Source organism: Pleurodeles waltl, chromosome 10 (assembly GCF_031143425.1).
Source record: "Pleurodeles waltl isolate 20211129_DDA chromosome 10, aPleWal1.hap1.20221129, whole genome shotgun sequence".
NCBI classification, from domain to species: domain Eukaryota; kingdom Metazoa; phylum Chordata; class Amphibia; order Caudata; family Salamandridae; genus Pleurodeles; species Pleurodeles waltl.
Window position 1 is genome coordinate 224,408,988 of NC_090449.1, and position 20,828 is coordinate 224,429,815.

Here is a 20,828-nt window from a genome sequence, read left to right on the forward strand (position 1 = left end):
GGAAGTACATCCTCAAGGCCTCCATGTAAGAGAGTTTGTTTCTGAAGGAGTATCACTACACATAAACCCTCTAGAGTTGAGCATGGTAGGTGTAGCTCTTAAAGCCTTTGTGGCATTTGTGAAAAACTTTCAAGTTCTGATTTGGATAGACAGTACAATGACAATGTACTACACAAAAAGCAAGGTAGAATGAGGTCTCTTTAGCTGTGTTTAGAAGCCCACTATCTTTGGTCCTAGGCTGTTACAGACACAGGGCGGGAATCACCGTGGAAAGCATATGTGCTAACATGCTGTGTAGGCTTCATGAGCAACTGAATTGACAAAACAAACAACTTTTGCTAGTATTCCAGCAGTTGAGGAAATCATAGTGAGAGCTCTTTGTGAGTGAGATTGCTTTGTGACAGCATCAAATGTCTCTTGTTCGCAAGCAGGTGGAGATCCCTATGCCCTCAAGGGGAAGCATTCTCTGAGTGGGCTGAGAAGTTCCTGCATGTATTCCTTCCAATTCCAGTGATTCCCAGTCTACTATACTAGATAAAGAGGGAACCACGTTTGATGATGATGGCATCAGTGTGGCCTGACAACATTGGTACCGACTCCTATCAAACTGGATACATGTCTGCTATCCAGGGCATATGATTGAGTATCCATCATGATCGAATATCGCTGCATCTAACCGCCTGGCTTGTCAAGACCTAGACTTAGGTGCTTTGCAAATTCGGGATGATTTTGTGGAATAAACTTGTAGAAAGCTAAGTTTCCTTCCACATTGTAAACGTATGCTCCCATGTGGCCTTTTTCCAGCTGGTGGGCTCAAGTAAAAATTTAGAATCAATATCAACCCCCTCCCTCCAGTGCATTCCCCTTCCTACTACTCCTAGCTAAGTCAGGCCTCAAACACGTCTCTCAAAGTAAATGAGTCTTCCATTTCACAATATTTGAGAAGGCCAATATTACCGTCTATGTTCTTATCTATAATTATTAAAATAATTTATCAAAGGTCTGTTTTGGACGTTACAGTCAAATAGAAAGCTAGTGCCAGTCTGGGAACTAAATACTGTTTTAGCTATTTTAATGAAAGACTCATCTGAGCGTATCCACAGGTCTACAATTCAAATATGTCTGTGAAGACTGTTTTTTTATATGCAATAATATCAGGTATTTTACATACAACAGTCTTATATGCGTTTCCTAAAAGGCAAGGTAATTCTAAAGACTAAAACCTAGATTCATGACTAAGGTATCGTCATTTGAATGAGCAAGTTGTTTCTTTCGACGGCTGTCATCTGTAGCAGAAAGGACATCCCATTCCTCAGGTTTCAAACAATGCTTCAATTTCCACTTAGTTACCACAAGGACTTTCCGCAGATCAAAGAAGCTGTTTGTACCCTTCAGATAATCAAATAAGGGAACATTTTGTCAAAATAAGGCATCCCTAAATGGACTGTGGCATACATTTGTGTGGCTTATATATAGAGAAGGACAATTACCATGCAGTAGCAGAGTTCACTCTGCCCTAGGAGTGGCAGTTTCTGCTTCTGTGTTGGCTGTTATGTAGAGCAGCAGCTTGGAGTTCTCCAGTATTAGGGTATCTTTCATAGATTCACATGCTTGAATTACTCCCCGTCGTCGAAGTGGGAGTCCCACGGTACATAGAAAGCAATAAATAGAGAAAAACCTTTCTTATCTTTTTTTTTTTTTTTTTTTTCCATTGAAGTCAATAGGAAAAAACATCTTCAATTGTAGAACTATCAGCCTCTTTAGAAAGAGCCCAAACTTCAGCCAATCAGGCGCGACCACCCTCTTAGAACCCTCAGCACAGAGGCTCAGTCTGTCAGATTTTCTACCGCACGTCGTGTGTAAGGGAGTCTCCCTGAGCTCTGCTCAGTTTTCCATCTCTTCAAGAGAAATCTTTAGAGAATTTCAATTCAGTTTTTCTTCAAGACTTTTTTCCATCATGTCTACAAGAAAGGGCCTTTTTAGACCTTGTGGGACCTGTGGCAAATTGAGACTTCACTGTGAGGACCCTCACAAGGAATGTATCTATTGCTTACATCCAGAGCATAAGGTCAAGGACTGTAAGATCTGCAGGACCTTTCCTAATAAGACTCTGAGGGACAGAGAAGCCAGGCTCCTACTTTGGCTCCAGAAAAAGAAGGCAAGAGAAGCTCTTTCTGAAGAAGACAGTGACACTGCAGTGACCTCAAAGAAAAGAAAGAGGTCTGTGGAGAGCCTATCCCCTGCAAGCACTAAGTCAGCCAAGAAGCTGCATGCTTTTAAGGACACCGGGGATCTACCTTCAACATCTAAGGTAACAAGTGGCAGGGTTCACTCAGAACCATCAACACCTGCTTCTTCTTCAAAGAAGCTTAAAAAGCCTTCCAGTTCTCTGCCTCCGTCGACGTCCAAAAAATCGACACCGTCGACGAGCGCTCCGTCGACGACAGCTCTACCGGTGACGACTACGATGACGGCTACGTTTACAGCCCCTCCGTCTCCGATGATAGTGACTTCATCTCCGCTGTCGTCTACGACGATAACATCGGTGAGCCTTAAGTATGGTCCGTCGTCGTCGCACACCTTAAAGATCATTAAGAAGCCGTCGACGGGTAAGAAGTTAAAATCTTTACCATCGACGAAGAGGTTCAGGAGGTCGCCGTCGCTTTCGCCGACGAAGATTCCGTCGACGCACCGGATCGTGAAAACTCTGTCGTTGTCAACCCCGTCGACGGGTGACGCAGTGACATTGGCTTCGTCGACGACTACTTCGTCGACGATGATACCACCAACTACACCGACGGTCCCGTCGACGCCCGCTCCGTCGACGCCCGCTCCGTCGACGACAGCTCCGTCGACGGGTCATTTTCCTGGAACATCACCTTACCTTCCGCAAAGGATTTTGCCTGTACAAGTAAGGTCCTCTATATTACAACCATCGCATACATCGCCCAGCAAGGTTACACCCGTCCCTCCGCAGCATCTTTTTGCGGATGATGATGATGATGGCGATGGATACTCGGATGACGGATTTTTTTCCGGTAGCGCGTAGTCCGTCCGAACTACGTATAAAATGCCAAGAAGAGGATGAAGAGGAGGATCTTCAGCAATTTTCCCACCAACAGGATCAAGGACATTTCGAACAATCAGAAGAGACAGTACAAATGCCGGTATCATTAATTAACAACCTTCAGCAAATGATGCAGGACTATTATGCGAGGTTTCCACCGCCTGGTTCTTCCACACCGGTGCAACCTCAGCAGACACCAGTGTCCACTCCGGCTAGACCTTCCACATTTCCAGACCCTATCACAGTACCTCCTTCTGTTCAGAGCATTGGCTCACCGTCATCCGAAGAGGAACAGGAAGAAGGGGAGATACAAGATTCAGACTCTTTAATACCGGAATGGGATGAGTACCAGATTCAGACTCCATCTCCATCTGCACCACCGCCAGTAGACTCTCCTCCGCAGGACATTGGAGGTTTCCATTCTGTCATGGAGAGAGCTGCCAAGAGATTCCAGCTACCGATTACGTCTAAACAATCAGATTGTTTTCTTTATGACTTTAAAGAGGACACAAGAAAATCAGTGAGGGCCATTCCCATTGTCGACTTCATCTGGGAAGAAGGCTTAAAGGTCATGCAGACTCCATCCTCCATTCCTGCAGTCTTGCCCAGGCTAGAAAAGAAATATAAGGCACCTGACAACTCCCCAGCATGTCTAATCAGCCACCCTAAACCGGATTCGGTTATCTCCCAAGCAGCACAGAGAAGATCCAGGAATCCGTCAGCTTCTCTGACCGCACCTCCAGACAAGGAAGGACGGCGTCTGGACTCCATAGGTAAAAAAATTTCAACCATGGCTGCCATCACTGTTAGAGCCGCCAACTCTCTAGCAATACTGGGGAGATACGATCGTCAGATGTGGTCTGACATGTCACAATTCATTGACATGATACCTGAATCCAGTAGAGCAGAAGCATGCAGAATTCTTCAAGAAGGAGAAAAGATTTCGGCCGAAATCATAGACTCTGCCATTGATGTCTCTTCCACAGGTTTTAGACAATTGGCCGGTGCTGCGGTTCTCAGACGCCAAGGGTGGCTAAAGGCTACCTCTTTTAGGCCAGAAGTTCAGTTGAAAGTTCTAGACATGCCATATGATGGAGAACTTTTATTTGGTAAACATGTCGACGATGCATTGCAGTCGATCAAGTCAGACACTGAAACAGCCAGGTCACTTGCGGCGCTTCAGTACAAGAGGCAACCCTTTCGAGGAGCGAGAGGGAGAGGTACTTTTTCTCACAGAGGAGGCTTTCAACAATATAGACCGTACTCCTCTTACCAAGGCCAATATCGCTCAACGTATGGCCAGCAACAACAGCATTCCTTTCGCCAGCAAACATCAGCTCGCTTCAGACAGCAAACAAGAGGAAAATCTGCTTTCAGACCCAAGGATACGACTAGAAAGCAGTGACCCTCATCAAATGCCTGCACCCAGCCCCTGCACCAACACTCGTATAGGGGGCACAATTTCCGGGTTTCTGCATCAATGGGCCAGAATAACAACAGACAGATGGGTTTTGGATATTATCAAGCGGGGCATACACTAGAATTCAACCAGTCTCCTCCTCAAGTACCACCAGGAGGCCCCCCGCCAGCCCACCTCAACGAGCTTATGGAACAGATTGCTATCCTAATGAGCAAGGGAGCAATAGAGATCGTACCAAGAAATCAGAGGGGAATAGGTTTTTACTCCCGTTTTTTCCTTATCCGGAAGAAGAACGGAGATTGGAGACCTATTCTCGATCTTCGATCGCTCAACAAATACCTCAAGAAGCAATCTTTTCGCATGATCTCTCTTCAAGACGTTCTGAGCCTCCTCAATCGAGGGGATTTTATGACCTCGCTAGATCTTCAGGGCGCATATTTTCACATTCCAATTCACCCCAATCATCGGAAATTCTTGCGGTTCAGGGTCGCAGGCATTCACTACCAGTTCAGAGTACTTCCGTTTGGCCTCAAGTCGGCTCCAAGAGTGTTCACCAAGGTTTTGGCGCCAGTGGCAGCCCACCTCAGACAATTAGGGGTACAGGTCTTCCCTTACCTGGACGACTGGCTAATAAAAGCACGTACAGCGTCGAAGGCTGCCAGAGATACGGAAACATGTCTCTCCCTTTTCGGAGCTTTGGGTTTGTCGGTCAACTACCCCAAGTCTCACACAGAGCCCACTCAGAACATCACGTTTCTAGGAGCCATCTTGGACACTTTACAAGCAAAAGCCTTTCCTTCACAGGACAGAAGACAGAGACTTCGAAACTTAGCAGCTCGGCTCAGCAAAAGAAGGTCCGTTTCAGTACGGACTTACAAGTCTTTTCTAGGGATACTATCGTCATGCATTCCATTGATAAGGAACTGTCGCCTCCACATGAGGATTCTTCAACAACAACTAGACAACCAGTGGAAACTGACAGAAGGCTCTTTCGACGAGCTAGTACAAATCACCCCTGCAGCGAAACAGGCTTTCACGTGGTGGAAAGAAACTCCCCTAGTCTCAGACGGGCTGTCATTTCTGAAGGACAGGACCATGCACATAGTAACAATGGACGCATCCCTGGAGGGATGGGGTGCTCATTTACAGGATCTTTCCGTGAGGGGAAAATGGTCTAATCAAGAATCAACTCTCCACATAAACGTATTAGAGCTCAGAGCGGTGTTTTTGGCACTCAAGTCCTTCCTCATGAACATCAAAGACTCTTCAGTGTTGATAAGGACAGACAACACCACGGTCATGCACTATATCAACAAACAAGGAGGCACAAGATCTCGAGCATTATCCCTGGAGGCACAGGAGCTGTGGCATTGGGTAACTCAGCATGGAATCACCATCCGAGCAGAAAATCTCCCAGGGATCACCAACATCTGGGCAGATGCCTTGAGCAGGAATCGAACCAGCTGCCACGAGTGGGAAATCAATCAGTCGGTTCTCGACAATCTCTTTCACCTTTGGGGCAAGCCCACCATAGATCTATTTGCGACCAAGGACAACAAGAAATGCCGACACTTAGCAAGCTGGCATCCGCAGAGGGGTTCGAGAGGGAATGCGTTTTTGATCAGATGGTCAGGGATTTATGCATACGCTTTTCCCCCGCTTCCACTCATCCCGAGACTTCTGCTAAAGATGAAGAGGGAACGATGCAGGATTCTTCTAATCGCTCCGAGATGGCCACGCCAGTTCTGGTTCACAGAACTTCTGTTGCTATCGGAACAACCTCACATTCGGCTGAAGGCAATTCCGGATCTGCTAACAATGAGCCAGGGTCAGGTTCGTCATCCCAACCCGACATCTCTTCGTTTATCAGCCTGGCTCCTGAAATCTATGAATTTGATGGTTTGAATATTCCTCCGGAGTGCAGAGAGATACTTGCCTGTGCCAGAGCCCAGTCTACAAATCGCACATACAAATTCAAGTGGAAGAGGTTTTGTTTGTGATGCGCTGCTTCCAGCGTCCATCCTCTGTCATCATCCCCTGAACAGATTTTGCCATATTTACTACATTTGGCCAAGTCCGGTCTTTCGCATTCATCGATTAAAGTGCATTTGGCTGCCATATCTCGTTACAGACGGACCCCTCAGTCACCTTCACTATGGTCTGCCAGAATAATCAAACAATTTCTTAAAGGTTTGTTCAGAAAATATCCACCAATTCACCGTCCTGCACCTCAATGGCATCTGAACATTGTGCTCTCCCAATTAATGAAACATCCGTTCGAGCCTATTCATAGAGTGGATTTGAAGTTCGTTTCTTTTAAAACGGCCCTTCTTTTAGCCTTGACATCGGCAAGAAGAGTCAGTGATATCCAGGCATTTACAATTTCTCCGCCTTTCCTTCAATTCAAGCCGGAGGTGGTCATTTTAAGAACAAATCCAAGGTTTATACCTAAAGTTCCAACATCTTTTCACTTAAACGAACCAGTAGTTCTGCGAACATTTTTTCCAAATCCTCAAACGGCAGCTGAAGGAGCGTTAGACATTAAGCGCTGTTTAAAGTTCTATATAGATAGAACAACTGCTTTCCGTAAATCTGAACAGTTGTTTATCAGCTTTGGAAAGGTCAATCGTGGTAGCGCAGTTACTAAACAAACTATAGCGCGTTGGATTTCTGCTGCCATTCAGTTGACCCACCAGTTGGCGGGAAAGCCATTATCATCTAAGGTCCGGGCGCACTCCACTAGAGCAGTTTCCACTTCCACGGCTCTGTTCGCTGGAATTCCTTTGGACCAAATCTGCAAGGCAGCGACATGGACACGTCCTCATACTTTCACCCAGCATTACTGCCTGGAAGCTACGGACAAGGTGGATGCTGCGGTAGGACAAGCGGTTTTGCGCAATTTGTTCACATAAGGTGAGCCTATAAGCCTTACCCTCCGTCCTCTGTGTCTCATTTCATATGTAATTTAGAGTATATCCTTCTTATATGCAGTTAGAGGTACTCATATTTTTCTTTGCTACATGGAATATATATATGTATATGTATAAATGTTTATATATAGATTTGTATATAATGGATGAATACTACATGTACTTAGGAATGGTTAGCTCTTAATTTGCAGATTTAATCGCTTATATACATTCAGTCAACATGCAATATATTTATGCATTCTGTTGGTACTACAAGAATATAATAATTTATCCATTTACTGCTGACTATTCTGATTCAAGCATGTGAATCTATGAAAGATACCCTAATACTGGAGAAGAAAATAAGTTACTTACCTGTAACTGTAGTTCTCCAGTATTGGTATCTTTCATAGATTCACATGCGACCCACCCTCCTCCCCAGAGAGGCTCACCTTCTGGAATTTTTTCCTGTGTACACTAGTGCGGAGAAATCTGACAGACTGAGCCTCTGTGCTGAGGGTTCTAAGAGGGTGGTCGCGCCTGATTGGCTGAAGTTTGGGCTCTTTCTAAAGAGGCTGATAGTTCTACAATTGAAGATGTTTTTTCCTATTGACTTCAATGAAAAAAAAAAAAAAAAAAAAGATAAGAAAGGTTTTTCTCTATTTATTGCTTTCCATGTACCGTGGGACTCCCACTTCGACGACGGGGAGTGATTCAAGCATGTGAATCTATGAAAGATACCAATACTGGAGAACTACAGTTACAGGTAAGTAACTTATTTTCTTCCTTCTTAAATACCTATGGTATGGATGACCAGTCCAAGACAGGAACATCAGTGGAATAGGTGGTACTACAGAATCTCTTTACTTAAGATTGGCTCCATAGCTGTCTCCCGCTGCAGCTGCTAAACAACTGTGCTGATCTGTATTCTAGCATGTGACTGTATGAATGATCAGCACTGGAGACGTAGAAATGCACTGGCCTGTAAATATGTTCCTCGAGCATTGATATATTTTATGGATTCACTTCCGACCCACCCTTTACCCCTCCGTCCTATGTGAGTTTGTTTATTTGTAGACCTCTAAATAATTTAGCAAGGGGAGAGATAGGGCCACTGTCTCTCCACCTCATTATACGGAGTTCAGGCCCCATAATAAGGTGGACAGATTCATATGTAGTCTATGGCTCTCTTCAATTTTGTGAGTACAGCTAGTACATTTCTGGTTAACATTATTTATACTGAGGATTTGCTATCTGATTAAATGAAATATTCAAGCTTGTGCACCTATGAAAGATACCGACGCTGATAATGTAAATGAATATTCATGGGTATTGTTACAAATACATGCCTATCAGAGTTAAACATGGTAATATGTAATGATACAGAACAGCTAAATGTTATACCTACTATAAAAAGCAAGTGAGGTTCATAATATTAAAAGTAGGGGAAGGGTATTGAATCGCCCCAAACTTAAAGGCTTCTCCCTCCTCACTGGGCTTTCCAGATTATTTAATGGTAGTGTGCACACTGCTAGAGGTGTGCTTAATAGTTCCAGTCCATTTCTCTCGGGCCAAGGGCCAACTAGTATGGGGAATAGACATCAGGTTGAAAAGTACAACCCTGATTTAGCCGAGTGTATTCCCCATGCAGGATGTAACAGAGTTTGTAATATACTTGATATATGTTCCTAAGGCGAGAGGAGGCCAGTGAAAACTCGCTTACTCTTATATTTAGTTAGAGCCAGCCAATCACGACGTATATACATGTTATTCAACCAACATACATTCATCAGTGAGGAAGGTCGACAGGTGCAGCACACATTGTTACAACTGCCAGGTATGAGAACGAGACATAGGAGTATGAAAAATAAACAGGAAAAGAACATAATTACAAAAGATTTGGCAGCTTAATATGGGTGCAACACTCATTCATGGGTACTTCTAGTGTGTGGGATGGGGGAACAACACGAGGATAGTATAAATATTATATGAGATGTATGTAGGGCAGGCATTTCGGGGAATTGGGGGGCAAAAACGGGCAGCCAAAAAACATGGTTTTATCAGTTTGTGTGTGACCCCACCATACTCGGGCGGTCTCTCATCGGACTTTGCCTACCGTGTAGACAGGTGTAATGCATATAATTCTGCAAGGGTTCCTTTTTCAGATACCGGAGACAGTATGTTAAGGGAATGAGTTAAGGGCTGATTTCCAAGACATGGCAATACGTAATTTAACAAGAACTAGACCCAAATCAATTAACTTATTCTTGGTGTGTATTGTTTAAGACGTAGTAAACAGTGCATGGCCTCCTTAGCTTTTTGTCTAGCTCTTATGTCAGATACGTGTGACAATATCTCGTCCCAACTAGAACTGATAGTCATGCCCTCTGATACCATATGAAGGAAATCGGCAGGCCAAGCAGAACAAAGTGGGCAGGTATCTGTAGCACCAAGGAACATATGCCCTATCCATTTGGGGGTTAGTTAAGTATGATGTTAGTAATTGAATTGGACGTGCATAAGTCTGGAATTGGTAGAAATGTGTTTGACCTTACCTAAACACTGCTCCCACTGCTCTCCAAAAAAACTTGCCCGAGTGTTGTCTCCCTGTGTGTCTTTAATATCTTAAACGGTTGACTCCTGTTTTGGCATATGGCATTGTAGAGACGTCTGTGTAAGGAGTGTCTACAGAACGAGGGACATTGCAGGTTCATCATGTGTCCTGTTCCAGATCAGATAGAACTGTCTGGTAAGAGCAGCTTAGAGGAGAAAGGTCATTGGTAGTATACTATACTTTTCTACCTGATCGTCAAAGGGGCAAAGCATCTTAACAGTAAAGAGATCCCCCCCATGTATGTATATAGGCTCGCCTCTGACCATGTGCTCACATCATACCTTGAGCGGAGAGACAAACAACTCAGTAATGCTCAGAGTGGGAGTTCAGGTATGTAAGGGATCTGCCTATTGTGTAAGATCGTGTAGGTTCTACAGCAGGTCTTAGCTAACCTCTTGAGGGTGTTCCCTCCCGCCTTAGGCATCACTGTCTTGAAACCCAACAGCCATTCCCAAATAGTTGTCAGACAGGACTCCTTGAACCAGTGGCCCAATTCTTTACCTAACCAGTACGCCGGTCACTGCATATGATCAGCTACATAGTAGTACTCTTAGTTCGGGGCTCCCAAGCTACCCTCTGAGACCAGAACTTACTCTTTAACCATCATCGCTTTACGTCTCCTGGAGCCCCATATCTGTGCTATCAGTAATGAGCAAAGCTCTCTAAAGTACACTTTCGTCAGTGTGACCATAATGGCAGAGAGTAAGTATAGCAACAGTTGGAGTGCGAGAGATTGAGAGATTGCAATTTGCCCCATAGGAGAGAGTGATAGGCCCAATAAAAAGGGAGAGAACTTCTTATGGCAGATAGTGCCATCCTATATTACTATCTATTTTATCTTTATCATTGTGGTACACATATATTGCCAGTTATTTAATGGTGTCATAGCTGGAAGGAAGGGGACTGTAGGGGTAGAACCGATTGCTGCGTGCACAATGATGCTGTTAGGATGTATAAACAGGATTTATCCTAATTCACTCAGAGACCCAAGGCCCTGCAAAATTGTTCAAGGAGGTTAGTTAAGTGTTGTATCTTACATCCCTCCTCTCTTGGGGATCTTAATGCATCATGTTCATAGAGGAAGACTTTGTGCCACCGACCATCTACCATGATCCCCATATCCATGACCTTATAAAGCCAAATGGGGAGACAAAGCTTTTACAGTAGCTGCAGCCAGAGGATGGAACTCTCTCCCACAGAATATTAGGCAAGAATCAGGTTATATGAAATTTAGGAAAATGGTGAAAACTTAGCTCTTTCCTCGTTCATTTTTTGGTACATCAAGATCAGGGTCTTTGGTTTAGTTCGTTTCTGTTTCCTCTATTGGATGTTTTACTATCTTCATTATTTCAGTTATTTTTCTTATCCTCTGTCTATTTTTTACTACGTGCTTTCTTCCCAGTGCTTTGATGCTCTTTGAGTAGGAACGCGCTTTATAAATCTCGAATTACAATTACAATTAGCACACAGAGCACAAGCCAGGGGGTCCATGGTGAGGGAAAAAATAATTGGTGATAGGGGCAAACTCTATCTCATGCCCCTTTATTTTTCTACTTGTATCAGTTCAGATATGATCAGTTCAGATATGATCCTACCCGTTTTCACCGTGGCCATCGGACTATAGTATAATCCTCGACACCCAGTCCAGGAGAAAAACCTTGGACCCATCCCCAGACTATGGAGAACCTCCTTGAGATGAGTCCAACCCAAGATATCGGAGGCTTTTTCTATATCCAATGACACCACCCAGGTTTAGCGCTGGATGCTAGTTTCCAGTCTGAGCCAAGAATAGGCGGCTTCGATGATAAAAGTAACCCTGGGTGTGAGTGAGCGAGCTCACAGATGTGCAGTAATCTCAGGATTAATTGTGGAGCATATGTGGTATAAAATTCCACTGGCCAACCATCTGACCCAGGAGGTTTTACTTCACACCATTTGTTTAAAAGCCAAGGATATCTCGCCTGAGGTCAGTGTTGCCTCTAGTTCAGCACGGTGGGCCACCTGTATTTTTGAGGGGTGCAAAATGTTCAGGAATCCCTGTATTGCGGAGGCAATTGCATCCCCGTGAGCAACATACAGTGCTCCATAAAAGGTCTGGAAAGTGTAGTTGATCCCCTCCTGGGTGTAAACTATGCCTCTTGGCGGGTGTATATTTCTGAAATTGGATTTCTGGGGGGCTTTGACCGAACAAGCCAGGCAAGAATTCTCCCAGCCTTATCCCCTTCTGCATCTAGCTGAACAAGTGTAGTCCTATAAGCGAATGTCACTTGCGTTAGCGGGGCTGGAACTGTAGGGTCTGTGGGCACTTGCAATTCACAGGCTGTTATATCCGCCTCAAGCTGTTGCAAGTCCCTGCGTAGCACACGCTTATTACCATAAACCGATTTCATAGTTGAACTTCTAAGGCGTCCCACTCCACTAATTCATCAGAGGCAGTTCCCTCATGGTCTTGCAAATACTGTTTCTTGTTCAAGAAGATTATTGTGGAATGCCACGTCATGCAGAGCCTCAACAGAGAGGTGTCACATTGGTATGCCTGGGTGCCCTCCACCCCAGACCATGGTATTCTGAAGTAGACTGTGGTCCAATAAAGTACGTCTTAAATACTTGGCCCTTAACCCCTAGAATATTAGCTCTGCTCTGCAGTAGAAGATGTCAATTGTGGTATTTATATTGTGTAAGCCTGATTAGGATCCAGATGGAGGACGTGCCATATGTCTGACACTTGTATATGTGTTGCCCATCATGATAGGTGTTCGGGTAGCGTTAAGGATTGTGCATCTCCCACACTGGTTGTTGTGAGCTATCTAATGATATGTTGGGGACACAATTGTAATTGTGCTTCCCACATACAAGGTGTGACTCCATTATTAAGTATTGCAGGTGTAAGCGTCTCGAAGAAGGCTGCCTGGTTTGAATTAGGCACATAGAATGATATCAGTGATAGTGGAAGCCTGTCGTGCAGGCCCTCTACTACCATGTTTCTGCCCTCTGAGTCCACCCTCAAGTGCTGTATGGAAAAAGGCACCCTCCAAATCTTATGCGGCCTCTGCAGATAACACAATTATTGATGTATCTCCCGAAAACAAGCTATATGTATGCTGCAGCAGCTCAAATACTGGTATCTCTTGACATGGCTAGCCATGTCCCGGACTTTCCAGGTCAGGAGGAGGTAGTGGAGTGGAGTATGTCGGGCTGTGCCTGTCATAATGGGTACAGTTGTATCTTGTTCCCCGTTTGGACCCAGCCCCCACCCCCTGTTTGAATGCCCCCTACCCTGTAACTCAAAGAAGAAAAATCCAAAACCATTTGTAATACCATACCCCAACTACCCTTCCCAGGCCATTGCACCAATGGTCTCTCAGCAAGTATGGAGAGCGGTGGGAAGTGGGCCCTATAGGACCCACTTGATGGAAAGAGTGATGAGAGATGGAGAGAGCAGTCAGTCCACTACATGACTCCCCTGTTTGGCGAGCTTAATGTCTCAGAGCCTAGTCAGTTAGAAGCCCAGAGTCCTCTATAAATGTGCTCCTTGTTCAACTTAATGTTTATTTTCTCCCTTTGCCAGTAAGTGGTAGTTAGCCTCATGGGGCCCTTATAAATGCCAAAGAAGAGGTATAGTACAAGAGATGGTGGTTTTCTGAGCTGGCCTAACAGGAACATTTCAATTTGTCAGTAACCTTCTGTTAGCAGGCTTCTGGCTAAAGACTCAAAGAATATGCAGTTTGGAAAAAGTGGCTTTCATCTCCTCAGACATCAGTAGCACTAGTTGACAGTGTGAGGACTGTCAAGCCTGGGTCCTATGCCAATGTCACAGTACAATCTTCCTGTCCTCCTTCTAGCAGGCAAAGGTATTGACTACATAATACAAAACAGTATAATTTGATACCAACCGTTGTTTGCACTAGGACACATCTAGTTTAGAAATTTACCATTTTATTAACAGGGTATTTCTTCAGCTGTGTATGTGGGCAGTGACCACCTTCCCCCGCGTTAATTGATTTACTAACTTGCACATTTATGAAGAGCTCACTACCTCACTAGCATTGTGTATCCCAAAGCAGGTGCTTTGATCTTGTCCCATTGTTTCTGGCACTAACCAAGAAGCCAAGAAGATTGTAAAATGTCAGTAGCTTCTTCCATAATAAATGATTTATCTGTTCTCATATTTTTTTATACTTTCAACCATATTGTATTTCTGTGAAGTTGTTGTCTTCAGTATATGGGTTTTCAATTACTTAGACTGTTAGAAGTTGGTTTCTGTTGCTTTGCTTTTCTTTGAATTTACATACTACACCTCTGCTGACATTTGAAGGTTTGCATTGCAAAGATTGCCCTTGAATTAGTGCTTTTAGCTTGACAGCTTGTTAGTGATCACTCTGACTACACGTTTGGTCTTACCTAGCTTTCAGGTGATTGTGAATGCTTTTAACAATTCAGATGGATGTGATGAAAATTTATTTAATTTAGTACACTTGTTAGGAAAATGATTATTTAGATGAGTGGTAGAGTTGTTTAATGTTAAATGGGATAGCATATTTTGTACAGTGTACATCAAGAATATTGGCACTTCTTTATTCATACATTACACGCATGTTCAGTTTTAGGATTTATCCAGCTACATTTAATGTTTGTTTAAGGATACAATCAAGATTTAATTATGGTTCTAAGGTCAGCATTTTAACTATAAGAAGGTAACTCCTTAAACTGGCACTTCATAATTTGAGCCGTCTGAAACTCATTAGCTCTGGTTTTACCCCTACTAGAAAGGAAGTGATCTTACAGTATAAAGAATATATCCCATCGAGTCTATGAATTGTCACAGGTGCACACTGGCCCAGAGGTGTCCGTCTGATGGTTCTCTGGGGCTTTTGGCATATGGCTTCATGCATCAACTTTGATGTCTTTAGGATACACATCAGACAATACATATGCATACTACATGCATATTAACACAGTGGAGCTGTAGTGCGTATTTCTTAATTTAAAGTTTTCATATATGTGTTTCCAGAAAAATGGTTTCCACCATAGCTGCGGTGATCAAGTAAAGTTGACTGTCTACTTGGGCTAGCCAAGAAAGTTTCTTAATGCATCTTCCACCATCTTGGTCACTCTCTGCTAGCTTCTGGCTGTTCAAGTAAGGGCAACTATTAGTCCATGTACATTGCTTTACATATGATCCTCGATCTTCAACAAAACCTCTTTGGTTCCAGAAACAAAAAGGAGTTACCTGCACTCCTTTTCCTTTTTGAATTTAAATAAATTGAACTACTTTATGAATCCCTAATCCCCTTTCTTTCAAGCGGTCTCATATAATGGCATCTTACTTGACACTGTTTTTTGACATTCTATGGTCAGGTGTCAACTTGGCCTCCGACATGCCATGTATCAGGTGTTAGGGTTTATCAAATTTGTATTGGTGAGCCTTTGTGACCACTATCAAAATAAACATTTCTAGATTACTCTGTAAATCCCAAGCTGGGGAGTGATTCTTATGGCCTGAGACACTATTTTCTAGGTTGGTAAATCTTCTGCTGCAAAAGATGCAATTCTTTCTTTCCAAATGTTTTTGGTGGAAACCTACAAAGTGCCTGAGAAAGCATGTTGTGATGTATTTCATTGTACACCAAACCCCTTAGTTTGCAATTAGAGTAAACAATAGTGACTGTAAATTGACTGCAGTGAGTATATGGGGTAATGAGTACAGGAAGTTGTGGATGGAGACACATAGTATATTCATGTTAGGGTGAGAAATGGCTCTTTAGCAAAGTTTCAGTTCAGGGAGAGAGCACTACCCACACAGCAGCAATTATTCTTTGGTTACAAAACACTATAGCATTGATATTAAAAAATGTCACTGTGCTGCCATACTCCATGGCAGAAAGAAAACACCTAAAGACATACTGATTTACTAGCCTTCTGTTAAGGAGTCAGGTTTCAGACACATCCTTTCCAAGTCAAACACGTTTGGTTTCAACAAAGTTTGACTCATAACATTATTTTACTTTTTCTGAGATTTTGGTAATTTTGTAATCCAATGTGTATATTTTGTTTTTTGTTCTGGTAGGTTCGCTCGAGACCACAGAAAAGACTTACATGTGTAAAGCACAAGGTACCGGGACAACGCCACCACCAACTCCCACATCCAGTCATTCTAAACAGAGACATCCAGGTATGTAATTCATGGATAGGGACCCAAGTTCTTTTCAAAGGTTTTATAAAAGGAAACCGTTTCTAACAAGATTATGATTATAACTGTAGCATTAGTCCATACAAATATTGGATATTTAATTTAAATGTTTCTGATTAACCATACATAAAGATATTAAGTTAATGTGTGCATTTGCTTTTGTATAACCCTTCAAATTTGTTGAGCTCTCACACGACATACCACAATACAGAGGAGGCACTCCTAATCAGGGCATAGCTTTGCATCGAGGTTCACACAGGGGCTATGGACATTAATGTAGCCTTAGCAGTTGCCTTATCTGTATGTGCACTTTATCCTAACCTGATCCAATTTATTCTTTGTATGCTCAGTCAGCACTGTCATCAAGATCCATGTAGCAGGCCAAGTATTGACTAGAAGCAGGTTTCGTTAGCGTGCATAATATACAATATCACTTATAGTGCAAGCTAAAGCTATGTATGGAAAGTATATAAAGTATCTGATAGAGACATCTACCCGCAGATTCCTTACCTTAGAATTCTCTCCCTTGTGTCAAACTGGATCTGGAAACTTTTGCCCCAGCAGTACCTCTGTGCATCGGAAGAAGGTGTTGTGCAACTCCGTAGTGGCATGGTCCACCGGCACGCTCGTCGATGGAGTCCATATACTCTCCTCTCCGACAGATACATGGTTCACTGCGGATCCGGAGTTACCGCAGGCCTTTGCCTATCACAGCAAAACTTCTTTTGTCGAGGGAACAGCGTGCCTTTCTATATGTCCTCAGGGCTCAAACATTGTGGGTTCTGTGGCAGGCAAATGTCAGCCATGGACCCTCATATTGTTTGAATGTAATGCCTCAGTGAACACCACGACTACAAGGATTGCGGCTCCTGATGTCGCCTTCGTCCGAAGGCATTGCAGGAGCACTGAAGATCTAGGGTGGCTTGCTTGGCAGAGGTCCCGCGCTGTCGTCTGTCTCACTTCATGTCCAGGAAGCGGTCGCAAGTTCGTTCCAGGAGCCGTTCCTGAGATCATCCCACATTATCAAAGGAGCAGGCCATGAAGAGCTGGCGGTCGAAGTTGCGGCACCCACCTGCAACATGTAAGTCCGGCGTTTCTGACCCCCGCTCCCAATCCCTGGTTGAGGAGTCGACGCATGAGTCCCCTCCGCACTGCCCTGTTTTATCTGGAACCGAGTGACTGTGGCCCAGATGCGGGATTATTACAACTCCCTTCACTCCATCTTCAGGCCCATACGTCCCTTTTGTGCGCTTCCTAGCCCAAAGGATTTCAGAGGTGTCCTACCTGTCTCCATGCTGGCGGGTTCGCCCTCAGCATCTGATAGGCCCTCGGGATCCATACTCCGTACCGCACAGTCCTGCGACATCGGAATTGCATCACCAAACATCAGCGGTGCTGGTCGACACTGAACTGAATGCCCTATCTGATGCCTAAGCAACGTCATATGGCGTCATATGTGGCGCCGGTGGCGACTGTGGACTCTGTTAACTCCCCTCCCCCTTTCATCAATCCCTTTCTGTTTTTCCTTCAGTAGAACAGGCTTTTGGAGGTGAAGAAGAAGCTGGGTTTCGCATCCCTGAGGACGAGACTGTTCAGCCTCCTCTGGAGGGTAGTTGGTTGACAGAGTTGGGTGAGGCTAGTGGCCTTGAGTCCTCACCAGCTTCCAACCTCCTTTCGACCCCGCCTTGCGATGGAGGTGAGCTCCTTCTTCTCAGAGGTACTGAGGACAGCAGCTGTGGCACTAGAATTGCAGCTCCCCTCTGTGTAGGTCATCACTGACCCCTTGTTATCAGTGCTCCACCAGGGACAGGCAGGAATAGAGCATGTGCTCCCAAATAGTGAGACACTTCCATTTTGTGGGCGACCTGGGTTAAACCTGCTACAGGGCTTTCTGTGGACAGATCCATAGCCCATAGACACCAGCCTACCCCTAGAGACCTAGATTGTCTTGTCAGGCACCCAGCTGCTACAAGTTTTGTGGTGCAGCCTGCTGCCGCATCTTGTGACCTTAGCACCCTCCCTCACGTTCCTCCAGACAGGGAGTCTAGGTGGCTGGAGTCTTCTGGAAGGAGTATTTTCTCCTCAACCAGTTTGGTCTTGTGGTCGATCAACACCTCTTGTATTTTGAGTCTCCTTTCCCATTTATTGTGGGATTCAGCGGCATGCATGCGTGCTTCCTTCCCTTCTCAAGGAGAACGGTTTGTCATAAGGTGTTGTATGGATACCAAGGTCTCAGTTCGCCACCCCATGGCTCACTCTGTAGCACTGCGCCGGCACGCCTGGCTACACCTCTGTTTTTTTGGACTCTGTCCATTCTACATTGGAGGATATGCATTCCGATGGCACTCACCTGTTTAGCACTCACACCAATTCTGTGTTGCAACACTTTCAGGACAGTTGGAGTAGCAAATATTCGTAATCATGTCTATTTTTATGTTAACAGATGGACACATCCCAGAGTGGAGTCCTATAGTTCCTGTGAAGCCCAGTTTCAGCTCCCCTTTCTCGTTATGATCCCTTCCACCTTCTGGTGGCACCTGATACAATGTTCTCCCTTTGCAGGTATTCCTAGTTTTTCTTATGGCTGTTGCTGACTGGTTTTTATTGTCGCCATACGGGCGGCATATATTTCTGTGATCCTAAGTGGGTTTACTTGTTACAACAGGGTTTTTTCTTTACCTCTGCAGATGGGCGTCCTGCTCAACAGTTAGTTACATTTATGGTACGTGCTCTGTGTTGACTATCCTCTATTTGCCTCATAGGTGTTACTAAAGATCTTGTAGTACTCTCAGTATCCCTCACAATGAGCTGGTCATTATGTCTTCTTGGGATCTTCGTGCATGGCATATCACTTGCACGAGTATCTCTTTTATGGTGTATTAGTCTTCCTGCTTTAATATCTAAGAACTTCTTATACTTCTCTTTCTGGTGCTGCGCCTCTTACGAGCAGTTCTTCCATTCCTGTTGAATCAGCAGGGCAAGCAGTTCTACTGTTCTCAACAACACCCTGGGTGTCTTAGACACCGGTAGTGCAGGAGGGCCTGTGAAAGTCATGCTACACAGCATTCTTCCTTTGTTCTCCTGGTTTTGCTTTCCTTGCACTGCTCCTTCATCGCAAGAAGTTGTGTATTACTTTCAGCTCGCATAGAGGTCAGGTCCTGTACCCTGGCTATGTACCCCTCTGGGGGTGGTTGTACACTCATTCATTTTTATTTAGGTTCCCTAATTCATAAGGGGGATATCCCTTTTTTGTTGTGTACCTCATTTCCTTCGGATGATGACCATATACATTGATATTCTGGAAATGGATGGTGTGCTTTGTCTTTAACTTCTGGTGCTTTTGATGCCTCCTGTTTCCTGTAGGGACATTATTTTCTGTGATGAGCAATTGTTGTTCTTGTTTAGACTGCCAGTCTTTTGTTGTTTTATGTTTAATCCCTGGACTTCTCTGTCTTTTACCTTTCATACCGCTCTTCATCCGGGTTTCATACCTATTGTCTTCTTTTCAGCTTTTACTATCAGAAACCTGACAAGGTTATATTATTATCCTCTCGATTCGGTACGCATACATTTTATGACATCATCGTCTTGCTGCTTCTTTGTGTGCGTATCCTATCTAGGTGATCCCAGAGGAGTTTGTTATTTTTGGATGTATTTTCTTAGGGCAACGGTTGTTCTATACCAATAGTTGCTGTTGTGGCTTTCTCTTACAGCATTGTTCGATGCTTCTGCTACACAAATGGATTCTTTGTTTTCCCTCCAGTTTTGGCTGAAGTAATGGGGTTTTTATGGCAAAGAGCTGTAGCTCAGTGGCATTGATTGTTGACTCTGAACTTCCGTGTACTGGAAGTACATGGGTTCAATCCCACCTCGGGAGCAGGTGGCTTTTATGTTCATGTTGTCTGTTGTCTTCTGCTACATTTTTGTCCCACAGCCATGGTAACAATCCCAGTCCCCTGATATACCTCCATAAGAAAACTGTCCAGAGTTTCATTTTTGATTTGTGTTTTTGGATCATTAGAGAAGTAATTTAGCTTTGGTAGACATTGCTGATCTGGGCTGAATTTTTCTGGACGACATTTTAAAAAATGCCAGATGTTGCAGTGATGCTGTAATATTTCAGGAACGAGCAGACCTATATGCCTAATTTTGGTGTCAAAACATAGGTTTTTAGGGGTTAAGTAGTCTTATAGAGACAGAAAATAACTCCTCAAAGCAACCTTCTGCATTTTTCAAAATGGTTATATTAGAGGACGAAGAGACATATAGCAATGAAACAAATAATAATGGTTTTTAATCCTTTTATTTACACACCAAACAATGTTTATGATCTTAATATGAAAAAAAAATGTTTAGCACTCCTGTTTTAGACACATATTCATAGTTCACTTTATTTGTTTCAGCAATTGCTCGTGATATATTTGCAGAATGTTGAACATTTAAAAAAGCATATCAATAGGGACATCTTTTTGTAGCACATTTATTGCAATTACATGTACGTGTAAGTTCTGTGGGTAGAGGTTTTAGAAATTTCATAGGTTTTAGCACCCCATTAGTGTCTTCCCAGCCATAGTCACACGGATGTTTCTCTACATATGCATGATCCAAAATATTTACACATCTTCTGA

General features: G+C 43.9%; 1 protein-coding gene across 2 annotated transcripts in view; it reads left to right on the forward strand.

Moving 5' to 3' along the window:
- PDXDC1 (pyridoxal dependent decarboxylase domain containing 1) overlaps positions 1–20,828 on the forward strand; it is a 268,743-nt gene that overhangs the window by 224,549 nt on the left and 23,366 nt on the right. For both annotated transcript variants that reach the window (XM_069210219.1, XM_069210220.1), the window contains exon 22: positions 16,078–16,182. In XM_069210219.1, coding sequence (XP_069066320.1) covers positions 16,078–16,182 — 105 coding nt within the window. The remainder of the gene's footprint in view (positions 1–16,077; positions 16,183–20,828) is intronic.